The sequence below is a fragment of the Anomaloglossus baeobatrachus genome, chromosome 9 (genome assembly GCF_048569485.1).
Source record: "Anomaloglossus baeobatrachus isolate aAnoBae1 chromosome 9, aAnoBae1.hap1, whole genome shotgun sequence".
In the NCBI taxonomy this organism is placed as follows: domain Eukaryota; kingdom Metazoa; phylum Chordata; class Amphibia; order Anura; family Aromobatidae; genus Anomaloglossus; species Anomaloglossus baeobatrachus.
This window is the reverse complement of record NC_134361.1, coordinates 87,523,955-87,537,259: the sequence shown is the minus strand read 5'-3', so window position 1 is coordinate 87,537,259 and position 13,305 is coordinate 87,523,955. Positions and strand designations below refer to the sequence as shown.

At 43.6% G+C, this 13,305-nt stretch overlaps 1 protein-coding gene across 2 annotated transcripts in view; it reads right to left on the bottom strand.

Moving 5' to 3' along the window:
• ABCB7 (ATP binding cassette subfamily B member 7) overlaps nt 1–13,305 on the bottom strand; it is a 173,072-nt gene that overhangs the window by 22,425 nt on the left and 137,342 nt on the right. For both annotated transcript variants that reach the window (XM_075323860.1, XM_075323861.1), the window contains 3 exons: nt 11,437–11,611; nt 7,016–7,173; nt 3,247–3,410 (listed from right to left, as the gene is read on the bottom strand). In XM_075323860.1, coding sequence (XP_075179975.1) covers nt 3,247–3,410; nt 7,016–7,173; nt 11,437–11,611 — 497 coding nt within the window. The remainder of the gene's footprint in view (nt 1–3,246; nt 3,411–7,015; nt 7,174–11,436; nt 11,612–13,305) is intronic.

Sequence of the window (13,305 nt, the reverse complement as noted above, 5' to 3'; positions counted from 1 at the left end):
GGACATTGGACACTTCCTGGGTTGAGGGGTTCTCCGGAGGGTCTTCTGGCAGAGTTCACAGGTATGGATCTCCTATGGCCATTGTTGACGGACCACAAGAGGGCTCCTGAGGGTCGTGTCCTCCCAATACACAAACTGGGGGCCAGGGTCTGGAGGGAGGCTAAAACCATTTTTGGTTTCCATGATATGCCAACTGAGATACCAATATGGGATAACCTGGACCTTCCACACTTTTGTGGGCTGCCGGGGTTTGGCGAATGGAGGAATCGAGGAATAGTCTCCTTGGGATCACTGGTCCGGGATGGTGATCTCCGCCCCTTTGCGCAGCTGCGTGCAGAATTTGACTTGCCGGAATCTCATGGGTTTCAGTATCTCCAGATTAGGCACGCCTTTCGGGCTCAGTTCTCTGGTCGTGGGATTAGATTCTCTTCCTTTCCAGTCATTGGAATTATCAGATCACAGGGCCCTGGAGGCCTCATTTCCAAACTGTATTCCTCCCTTATCCGGGCCAAGGCCATGAACAGTCCTCTTTCTGTCCGGGAGAGGTGGAGTGTCAGGATCCCTGAAATTGATGATGTAGTGTGGGACGACATTGTCGAATCCCACACGCTAGTCTCTCCTGCAGTCAATAATAGACTGATTCAGCTATACATAATACACCAAAGTTATATGACTCCTCAAAGATTGAACAAGATGAAAAAGGCGAATAATCTGGTGGGGGTGGGTTGTCCAAGATGCGGGAGAGACGGTGCTGATTTCTGGCACATGATATGGGATTGCCGGGTCATTCTCTCCTATTGGAGCGAGGTTGTAACGACTCTATCCACCATACTTCAGAAAGGAATGGCTCTGTGCCCAATTCTGTGTCTGTTTGGGGTGGTGGACGTACGCTCCTGGTCCCAAAATGAAAATTTACTAATAAAAAAGGTATTATTTTTGGCCCGGAAGGGCATTATACTAAACTGGATGGGCATCCACCCGCCAGCTAGAGCCTCATGGATTGCGTTGGTAAATGCTATAATTCCGTCAGAACACTATGTTTATAAGATAAGGGGATCATTAAATAAATTTGACAAAATATGGGGTAGATGGATGGGCTCGCCCTTGACCGGTGGATCGCCCGGCTCCCTGGCTGATAGCCTACAGTCGGTACTGGCGTGATAGTAACTAATGGTATTCTGATGGGTGGAAAGGAGAAACACGTGGTTTATGATATAATGTATTGGGGATATTACGAGACCTCTGTAATCTGGGTTGCGCTTCTCTTATTGAGGTGGGCTTCTCGCCCCAGAATGGATATGTTTCATGAACTGACACCTCTGCAATGATTAATGTGCTAAGGCCAGATTGTATGTAATAGTTGTGGATTTAATTGATGTTGCTTTATTACTATGCTTATCAAACAGTATACGTGTATACTTGTAAAGTACAAATTGCTGACTTATCCTATAATGTAATGTCTTACTTAACCTTCAATAAAACGAGTTTAAAAAAAAAACTCATTGGAGTGTCATGTTGACTTCTCGCCCTGTTCACACTGCAGATTCCGACACATCACACTATGGTTTCCCTGGTGCTTTTGAATTCCACAGTCAGACTCGGGCGTCGACCAGTTGTGTGTTGTGTGCTTATTGCTGATCTGGCAGTAGTTAATTTCTGCTAGCCTGTGGATTGCTGCGAAGGTGACAAGTAACAGGAGACCTATCACAGCCGCCTCCAACCTTTAAAAGATGGTGCAGCCTGTTCCCCCATACTGACTATAGCCTCATTTGCGATACTGGTTCTTGTGCTGTAGTGATCTTGTTCTGCTGATCTCCTGAGTGTTATTTGGTGTGTTGTGGAAACATCCTTGTTGTCTGTTTATTTCCTCCTGAGCACATATTGTCTTTCCTCTGTGTATGTTTGCAATGAGTTTGAGTTTTTCATGGTCTGTTTATTTGTGTGGGATAAACCACTCCTTTCCCGGCCCTCCCAGAGGGTGGGGGAGAAGGGGTATAAAACAGGGCTAATCATTAGCTAGGGTTAGGAAGGCAGCCCAAATATACCGTATTTTTCGTATTATAGGATGCACTTTTCCTCCCCAAAAATTTGGGAGGAAAATGAGGGGTGCATCTTAAAATCCGAATGTAGCTTACCGGGGGGTGGTGGAGAGGGGTCACAGGAGGCAGGTCAATGCCATGCGCTGTGCTGTGGGCGCTGCTCTGTGCGGCGGGCGGGTAACGATGCTCTTTGTTGCGGGCGGGCAGCGAGGCACAGGCCATTCTGAAGATGTCGACAGCAAGTTCTTCAAATGATAGCACGGAGAGTCGGCGCATGCACAGATGGAGCTCTCTGCTCAAGCTCTCATCTGCGCATGTGCCGACTCCGACCGCCATTTCTTTGTAGCCCGCACCGCTGACATCTTTAGAATGGCCAGTGCCTCGCCGCTCACAGCGAGCACCAGCACCAGCACAGAGCAGTGCCGGCCGCCCCAGCACAGAGCATTGCCCGCTGCCGCAGCACAGCGCTGCTGTGAGCATTTGGTCCCCCCTCTGCACCACCCTCGCAGCAACGACATGCTCCACCACCGCCCCTGCCTCCTGTGACTGCCGCCGCCTCTCTGATAAGACAGCAGCGGATTATAAAACAGACCCCATATATTTTTTTTTACCTTTTTTAATCTCTAAATTTGGGGTGCGTTTTATAATTCGGTGCGTCTTATAAAACGAAAAATACTGTAGTCACCATTATATGTATCTTTGGGAACAGGAACAGCTAAGGCCACCCCCTAGCTCTGAAGCCAGTGTAGGTGCCCCTCTTCCAAGTAACCTAGTCACACCCTGTGACACAAGTCATATGATAATCTCCTGCTGATAAAACACTGATTTTATTGAAACAGCAGACAGCCTAGTAAGTGATACATTGCTGGAATCAGGCTTTGTGCCTCTGCATCCTGCTGCTCTTAGATTACATAGCAAAAGCCTACTGATATTAGGGCCAGCTGTCAGATACTGCCGGGGTGTGCTTACAGCCACGGCCATCTCTATGGCTGAAAGCCTGAGGCTGCTGGGGGAATAAAGTTAATTTCCTCCTGGCAGTGCGTCTCTCAGTGTTGATGCTAGGCAGCTTCATATTAACCTGTAGATTACCCTCATATCTGAAGGTTAATAGCATCTTTTATAAGACAGGCTTCCTTTTAATAAAAAAAGATGAACATAAGCAAAAAAACAGCAAACCAACTGCAAAAATATATCAATATATGCTTACCCTGAACCACTACCACCGACAATGGCTATTTTCTTTCCTGCGGGTACTTCAAAAGAAATACCATCCAAGACCTTCTGTCCCTCCATGTATTCAAAATATACATCTTCAAATGTAATGGTGGCTGTCTGGGGGGTGATCAGTAATGGAGGGGCAAGCTCTTTGTTCTTAAAGGAATAAGAAAAAAGGTTATAACTAGTTACAACAGCAGAAAAACAATTAGCGTTAATTGATCAAAAGGTTGAGACTAGTCAAGCCATGCCCACACGTACGGCAACTGGAAAAACCATGTGGCCATTTGGCACGGTATGTGGTTATGGTTTGGCAGTTCACATTCAGCTACACTATCTGGTTTCACTTACATTCAATTATCCAATGCGACACAAAATATCCTCAATATCCTTGTTTTACTTTTCCATTTTTTTGACACACTTAGCTTTCCAATGGCAGGAGCTAAAACGATCTTCATGGAAAAGGGCCAAAGAAACACGAGCGAGAAAACATTGATGACCCAACTCACCGACTGGCCATCAACGTAAAATCCTGGAAATCTAACTGTACAGGTACTGCCGAAATATCTCATCTTATCCCTGATATGAGATGACAGACCTGCTACAGAAATTGGACGTATACAATGACTAACTGTAAAATGGAAGATTATAAAAGCCATTTATGGCCTAAGTGAGAGCCCCACAGCACTGTAATAGCTGAAATAGTGGTTGTCAAATGTGTAAATCTAGCATGGATGAGAAATACAGTAACTGAATATTAAAGGGAACCTGTCAGGTGCAATATGCACCCAGAACCACAAGCAGATCTGGGTGCATAATAGTTATTCCTGACTCACTGTCCCTGTATCTAGTAGTGTATATAAAGAGATCTTTAGAAAAAGTATTTCTAAAGATCCTGTATAATATGCAAATGAGGCCAGGGACTAGTCGCAAGGGCGTTTGTTCCCTTGACTAGTTGGCCCCCTTAGCATGTATGCACACCCACAGGTGCGTACTAACATGCTAATAAATTCGCAGTCAGAGGCATGGTCGTTCTCACCTCTGCTGCCACCGCGCTGGATTTCTGCTCAGTGCACATGATCCCCAAACTTCCGGTCATGCGCACTATGAAGCTGGCGGTACACGTCCCGGTTTCAAACTGGTGTAATGCGCATGACTGCTGGAAGTGTCGGTGACTTCTGATCATGTACACTGACCCCATTCCCAGCATTCTGAGGCGGTGGAACGGACACAGGTACGCGTGTCACCGCCGATGAGGATACTGGGCAGTGGGCATTGAATAGCATGTTAGTATGTCCCTGTGGGTGTCCTACCATGCTAAGAGCGCAGAATAACGCCCTTGCAACTAGTCCCTGTACTCATTAGCATATCATAAAGGATTTTTACAAATACTTTTTCTAAAGATCTCTATCTATGCTAGTGTATACAGGGACGGTTAGGCAGGGATTAGCAATATGCACCCAGAACTGCTCATGGTTCTGGGTGTATATTGCACCTGACAGGTCCCCTTTATGAATACATCGATACAGATTTCAAATTTTTTTTTTGGACTTTAGGCCCTGTGCGAACAGTGCAGTTTTTCATGCGTTTTTTTTTATGCAGTTTTGGGTGCAGTTTGTTGCCCTAAACTGCATGTCTTTGCTTCCCCAGCAAAGTCTATAAACATTCAGAAAGGCTGTGTACAGGTTGCTTCTTTTTTTCCTTGCAGTTTTGGTTGCAGAAAAAAAGTAGCATGTCAATTCTTTCCGGGTTTTTGACCCGTTTTTTTCCATTGACTATAGTGAAAAAATGCATGGGCACAAGCACACCCAAAAACCGCACCAAAAATATGTGGGTTTTTTTGGCCAGAGGTGAATTTTTCTAACAGAGGGTGCGTTTTTCGATGAAGAGACAAAACTGCAGTGTGCGCATATAGCCTTAAGTGGGAAAAGCACTTTCATTTACAATCTCCCATTGATACTGTTACGTCACAACCGGAGTCCGCTCCAGCAACTTCTACTTCAATATCCAGGCGACGCCGTGTTCCCGCCGTGGATAGTGCTGGTGATGGGAGAGGAGTCGATGCCAGCGGTGCCGGTGGGCACAGGCTCCGCTCATCCACTGGGCTGGGTTTCCTTGGGATCTGCAGAACCACTGGCTGACTGTAGGTGGTGGGTGTCTCACAGCTGAGGTTGTCATCATTCAGCTACAGCCAAATGGGAAGACACCACACCCTTCTTAATTCCTCTCCTGTCTGCTGACCACTGCCAGAGATAGTTCTGTTTTCATGTTACCTGGCTCCCTCCCTGTTTTGATTAGTGACCCCTGTGTTCTGACTTCTGCTTGTTTTCTGACTACCCTTCTGCCTGCCGTTTCTGTACCTCGCCGCCAGTCCCGGATTTGACCTCTGCTTGGTTTCCGGATTACGTCCTTGCCTGCCTGATTCTGTCCCTGTTCTGCAATTCCTGGTTTGATCCTGCCTGACTACTACTCTCATTGGACTGCAGCCTTCCACAGGTAGTGATTACCGGGGCCCTGTGTAATTCCAAATCCCTGTATAGGGGTTAAAGGGTTTCATGGTTCTAGGGGTTCTGCTTGGTGAGTGGCTTCCCTCTAACCTGTCCATTACAGCCTGTCTGAGTCTGTGGATCCAGGCAGGTGTTACAGATGTGGGTTTTGTTGTTTTACCCTCTACAAAATGTTAAAGGGAACCTTTCATTGGATATTTTAATTTAAACTGAGTACCTCCTCCAATTCGTGATGCTCCACTTATTCTGGAACAATTTTTCTCTTACCTCTGTGCCCCTCTGTTCCAAAACTATGTCCCCCGAAAAAAAAAAAAGATGCAAGTTTTCCCTTCAACCGACTGGGCGTATATAAAAGAACGTCTATGTAGGCGTGGCTGTGTTTTGATTGGCCGGTATCAAAGGTAAAAAAAAAAGCAAATGCCCTCGGAGAAATTTTGTGTTATACGCCCAGTTAGTTGATGAGAAAATGTGCACCTTTAATTCTGTGGGCGTAACTTTGGAAGAGAGGGAAGTGGAGAAAAAAAAAAGAAAAGAAAAATTGTTCCAAGATCAGTGGAGCGTATCCAATAATAGGTCTTCTTTAACCTCTGTATAAAAATAAGGATGTAACCATGAAGATCACAAAAGGTAACACCATTCTCATTTTCATAAAATGGCAAAAATAAAATCTAATTATTGATTTTTTTAAAACTAATAATTGACTCTGAACGCAACTTTTAAAGTCTAATTGGAAATACCAAGCAGCAATATGACTCGAGTCCAAATTAATACTCTAGAAAGTTAATATTTTCTGGATGGTTAACCAAAGATGCCTTCTGAAAAGGCTGGCAAACGGCTGGAGGAGAGAGGACACATTGTCTTGGAGCACTGGAATAAAGGTCATCTACGCCACTGCCAACAAATCAAAAAGGGATTTGTACCAATGACTGAAGGGCTACGGTAATCCTCCTTTAAAGACAAGCCTAAGCCAAAATGTAAAGCTGGGCTCAACTCCCAATATATGTCATGAACAGACTGAATAATTTCATACATTGTCAATTTAATCGGCTGCATTAAAGCTCCTAAACTAACCTTGCGTTTCAAAAAGGATTCAGTGTAATTGTAAAAGAATCCTGTAACAGAAGGGCACCAAAACTGACAAGACCCTGTGATATCAATGTATAGCTAATGTATACAGTATCTAGATGTCAGTCAAATAAGGACATCAATAAGCGCAACAGCAAAAAACAAAATGCATCTATTCCAAGCAGTCACCTTAATCTTCGTGTCTACACTCAGGAGGGTAAAGAGGGTGTTCATATCAATGAGGGCTTGTCTGGTCTCTCTGTATACGGTTCCCAGGAAGTTTAGAGGCAGGGAGAGCTGGAAAAGAAGCCCATTTACCATGACCAGGTCTCCGATAGTTAGATTTCCTGGAAGGAGAAAGACAAAAGTTGAAATACAAAATGATACTGGAAGCTAAAGAGTAATAAACAGGAACAGTTAGGCTGCTTTCACACATCAGTTTTTTGCCATCAGGCACAATCCAGCAAAAACCTGAAAAAAACGGATGCGGCGTCTGTTGCCGCCGGATCCGTTTTTTCCCATATAGACTTCTATTAGTGCCGGATTGTGCCGGATGGCCTTGCGTTCCATCTGGCAAAATTTGCTTGTCCGGCGGCCGGATGGAACGCTGAGGGGAACGTTTTTTGTCTGCAGCGAAAAACTGTATTGCGCCGGACGGCATGTTTTATAATGGAAGCCTATGGACGCCGTATCTGGCGTAATGTGGCAAAAAACGCATACGACCGCCGTCGCCGGTTTTTTAAACTGAGAATGCTCAGAATGCTCAAAATCACAACGGATCCGTCCAAAAACTGAAGGAACTGATGGGAAAAACTGATGCAACTGCTCCGTTTTTCCGCCGGATCTGTCATATCAGTTTTTTCGCCGGATTGTGCCTGATGCCAAAAAACTGATGTGTAAAAGCAGCCTAAGGCTACTTTCACACATCCGGTTGTAGCAGTGAGGCACAATACGGCGCTCTGCTGAAAAAATGAAACCGTTTTTTTTTTGTCGCCGGTTTCGTTTTTTCCAGCATTGACTTGCATTGGCACCGCATGGGCTTGTGTTCTGTCCGGTTTTTGCCGCATGCGGCAGATTTAGCCGATGCGGCGGCCGGATGGAACGTTCCCTGGTACGTTTTTTGCTCCAGCAAAAAAAAAACGCATCGCGCCGCATCCAGCCACTGCGGCACATTTTTCAATGCATACCTATGGACGCCGGATGCGGCAAAAAACGCATCCGGACGCCGCATGCGGTTTCTTCCACTGCGCATGCTCAGTAGTGTGCCTCAACCGGAAAAAAACGGACGGGCCGCATGTAAAAACTTCAAGGTTTCACAGCCGGATTGAGCCGCAGTGCTCAAACCGGATGTGTGAAAGTAGCCTTACACACGTGGGCAAAATTGTTGGAACCCTTCGTTTCATGAAAGAAAAACCCACAATGGTCACAGAAATACCTTAGGCTACTTTCACACATCAAATTTTTTCCATCAGGCACAATCCGGAAGAAAACGGGTAAAACGGATCCGGTACCGCATCAGTTTTATCCCCACAGATTTGCATTGTTACCGGATTGTGCCTGATGGCTTTGCGTTGCATCCGTTTTTTTCCAGATGCGGCAAAATTAATTAAAGCGGCGGCCGGAGGCAACGTATCTTGTAATGTTTTTTTGTCCGGCAAAAAAACCGAATCGCGCCGGATCCGGCGCGTTTTACAATAAAAGCCTATGGATGTCGGATCCGGCGCAATGCGCCAAAAAATGGATGTGGCTGCCGGATCCGTTTTTGTAAACTGAGCATGCTCCAATGTTTTGAAAAAACGGATCCAGCAAAAAAACCCCGGACAAAACGGATGCAAAACGAATGCAAAACGAATCAGTTTTTTTTTTACGCATCCGGCATAACGGCATCGAAAAACGGAAAACGGAAAAAACGAAAATTCGTTAAAAAACGGATCCGGTGGATACTGTTTTTACATTTTTTGCCGGATCCGTTGGCTCAGGAAAAAAAAGGATTGTGCCTGAATGCAGAAAACTGATGTGTGAAAGTAGCCTAAATCTGACAAAAGCAATAATAAATAAAAAATCTATGAAAATTAACAAATGAAAGTCAGACATTGCTTCTCAATCATGCTTCCACAGAATTTAAAAAAATAAATAAATATAAAAATAAATAAATCTCCTGAAATAGGCCTGTACAGAAATGATAATGTAAGTGGACTCAGCACTTCTGCTAACGAATGGGTGCTCTAGTAGGATCCAACTCCGTAGAACAATATAATTAAGCCAGGCACTCCAAAATGATGCAAAACAATGATTTTTATTAACAACAGCCAACAGTTCAGTCATTCAGGATCGGGAGAAAAAAGGAACGAAAAAATAGGATGTATCAAAAAAATTTTTTTGATGTAGAGTAGAAATGCACGCGATATCTACCGTTAGTGTAAAGGGATCCAAGAATCACTTAGGTCATAGCATGGTGGGTTAATGCTGTAATGGGAATGCAACATTGATGATATATATGATGTATATGGGTAACTGAACAGTCACAACTGCTCTAAGTGGTCTGGCGTCCACAGCTTACTGGTGTCAAGAAAATGGGAACGCACGCGGTATCTGCCACTGGTGTGCGGAAAGACCTTTTTTTTTTAACGATCCTGGTTGTCATTCCCAAAGACTTTGATTGCCTGGAATACTATTAGTTGATTTTACCTTATCATCATTAGGCACCAACTGTTTACACCTTTATACAATTTTCCATCTTCTTCGCCACATATCATGAAGAAACCAGAAATGAATGATTAGTTGGTCTCAATTTTCTACATTCATACACACACAGCTAGTTTCTATCGATGAAGGTCTATATTGTGACCGAAACGTCTGATGACTGAACTGTTGGCTGTTAATAAAAATCATCGTTTTGCATCACTTTGGAGTGCCTGGCTTAATTATATTGGACAGAAATGAGAATTCCCTCTTTAATGGAATATATTGTTGCACAACCTTTTGGAGGCAATCACTGCAATCAAACGATTCCTGTAACGGTCACTGAGACTTCTGCGTCTCTCAACAGGTATTTTGGCCACTCCTCAAGAGCAAACTGCTCCAGCTGTCTGGTGTTTGAAGATTGCCTTTTCCAGACGGCATGTTTCAGCTCTTTCCAAAAATGCCCTATAGGATTTAGGTCAGAGCTCATAGAAGCCACTTCACAATAGTCCAATGTTTCCTCTTAGCCATTCTTGGGTGTTTTTAACTATGTGTTTTGGGTCTTTATCCTGTTGCAAGGACCTGCGACGGAGACCAAGCTTTCTGACACTGGGCAGCACATTTCTCTCTAGAATCCCTTGATAGTCTTGAGATTTCATTGTACCCTGCACAGATTCAAGACACTGTGCCAGATGCAGCAAAGCAGCCCCAGAACATAACAGAGCCTCCTTCATGTTTAACTGTAGGGACAGTGTTCTTTTCTTGATCTGCTTCATTTTTCCATCTGTGAACATAGAGCTGATGTGCCTTGCCAACAAAGTTCCATTTTTGTCTCATCTATCCATAGGACATTCTCCCAGAAGCTTTGTGGCTAGTCAACATGTAGTTTGGCAAATTCCAGTCTGGCTTTTTTATGATTTTTTTTTTTTCAACAATGGTGTCCTCCTTGGTCGTCTTCCATGAAGTCCACTTTGGCTCAAACAACGACGAATGGTGCAATCTGACACTGATGTTCCTTGAGCTTGAAGTTCATCTTTAAACTCTTTAGAAGTTTTTCTGAGCTCTTTTGTTACCATTCGTATTATCAGTCTCTTTGATTTGCCATCAATTTTCCTCCTGTGGCCACGTCCAGGGAGGTTGGCTACAGTCCCATGGATGTTACATTTCTGCATAATATATGTAGCTGTAGTCACAGGAACATCAAGCTGCTTGGAGATCGTCTTATAACTTTTACCTTTAACATGCTTGTCTATAATTTTCTTTCTAATCTCCTGAGACAACACTTTCCTTCGCTTCCTCTGGTCCATGTTGAGTGTGGTACATACCATGTCACAAAACAACACAGTGAGTATCTGTAGCCCTATATACAGGCCACTGACTGATTACAAGATTGTAGACACCTATGATGCTAATGAGTGGACACACCTTGATTTAACAGGTCCCTTTTGTCACATTATTTTCAGGGGTGCCATCATTTCTGTCTAGGCCTATTTCATGAGTTTTATGTTTTTAAAAATTGTGAGGAAGCAGGGTTGAAAAGCAAGGTCTGACTTTCATTTGTTCATTTTCATAGATTTTTTTTATGTACTGTTACTTTTGTCAGATTCAAATTATTTCTGTGACTATTGTGGGTTTTTCTTTCATTAAATGAGGGGTACCAACAAATGATCCAGCTTATGTCTATAAATAGGATAATTCCAAAAGGTACCAATGCCGCTTTGTTCTAGAGTTCAACTAGGAAGACAACCGATGGTAACTTATCACAGGTGTCAAACCTTTGGGGTGCCCTAAAACAAAATCTGCAAATCATTAGCAGTTATTATCATACACAACCATTCATGGTCCGGGCATAATTTACCATTTTCCTCAGTATTTCTATGTTTATTCATGATACGTCTCTAGAATAGCAGAATGCATCATCCTCTAACCTGATACTATGCCTTTGCTTGCGAGCACCATGATGGACGTCAGGCCCACGCTAAATATTACACTCTGCCCGAAGTTCAGCAGCGCGAGCGTTGAGGTAGTTTTAAGGGAAGCATTTTCGTAGGTCTTCAAGAATCCATTGTACCTTTCAGCTTCATATTTCTCATTGTTGAAATACTGCAGTTAAAGGAAAAAAACAACAGAAGGCAGTAAATATAGGGTGTGGGAGAGCAATGGGTTGATACAAATGACGAATGTAACTTTAGCACACAACGGCACGCTCATGAGCTTCAGGTACAATCACAGCCTCATGAACAGCACCGAAACAAAAGGATCAGGGCCAGAGAGAGGACACAGCGACTAAAAAAGCAAGACCTAAAATCCTCACACTAAATAAATGATACCTATAAACGTACAGCCCCAAAATAAGTCATAATTTATTTAAAAGGAAGAAGTCTATGTGTTTTTATGAGCGGTTTTAGCTCCAGGCCATGCTTACCTACGGCTAGACTCCTATATTCCCTCGTCTGTAATATTGTGCTGGTTATCACAGTTGAGATAAAGGCAATGACCAACATGTACGGTGATTATAAGACACAATGCAACAATGAACAGTGCTTTAAAAATTATGCTCAAATTCTGTGGGCATCTTTATTTTTTTTTTTAATTAAATGCCTAAATTTTAGGCTAAAAATATTTTTTGGGAGTTGGGATTTCATTAAAAATTTTGCACCGTTTTGGCTTCCTCATAGCTGGCTAGAGATAAAAAGGAACCGGTCACCAGGATTTTCCCCACCTCCAGTCAGCCCTTATATACCCCATTCCATTCCAGAATACTGTACATAAGAGCCCAGGCCACTCTGTATAATGTAAAAAACACCTTTATTATACTCACCGAGGGGGCGGTCCGGTCCGATGGGCATCGCTGGTCTTGGTCCAACGCCTCCTCTCTTCCTTTTATCGCCATCCTCCTTCCTAGCTTCATGAGGATGCCACGTCCCATGCCATCCACATAGAGGCCTCCATTGTGCTCCTGCGCAGGCGCACTTTGATCTGCTCTGCTGAGGGCAGAGCTAAGTACTGTAATGTGTAAGTGCAAGGAAAGGTCAAAGAGTGCCTGCGCACTACATTACTTTGATCTGCCCTCAGCGGGGAAGATGCAAGTGCGCCTGCGCAGGAACGCTATAGAGGCCTCTGTGTGCATGACGTAGGACGCATCATCCACACGGAGCTAGGAAGGAGGACGGTGACAGCACAAGATGGAAGATGCGCCAGACTCGAGAGCAGCAATGCTCATTGGACCCGACCACCCCCTAGGGCAGTATAATAATGATCTTTTTTATGTTATATAGAGCGGCCTGGGCTCTTATATAATATACAGTATTCTTTAATGGAATGCTGTATATAATGGCCCACTAGTGATGGCCGCAGCTTATAAGGGACAAATCTGGTGACAGGTTCCCTTTAAGGTAACTGAGAATTAGTGACTTCCATTTTGATTGAGAGTTTATAAGTTTTATATCTATCTTATTCTAAGCTGAAACTGATTTTCGCACACCTCAAAATTCAACTCAACTTTGATAATAATTAATAATAATAATAATAATAATAATAATAATAATAATGTGGTCAGTGGTCATAAATCAGCACAGGGGGACAAAAAACAAAAAAACAGTTACAAACGCCTCTTGACAATAAGATCGCTGACTGGCTCTTACTGACGCTCATTCTGCAGCCAGGAACGAGCAGGGAAACAAACAGACTTATAAAGCCAAAGGGTGCAATATTTTTAATGAAGCCCAATTGCAAAAATGATTTTTAGTCTAAGATTCATGCATTTATTTAAAAAAAAAAAAAAAAAGTGAAACTAC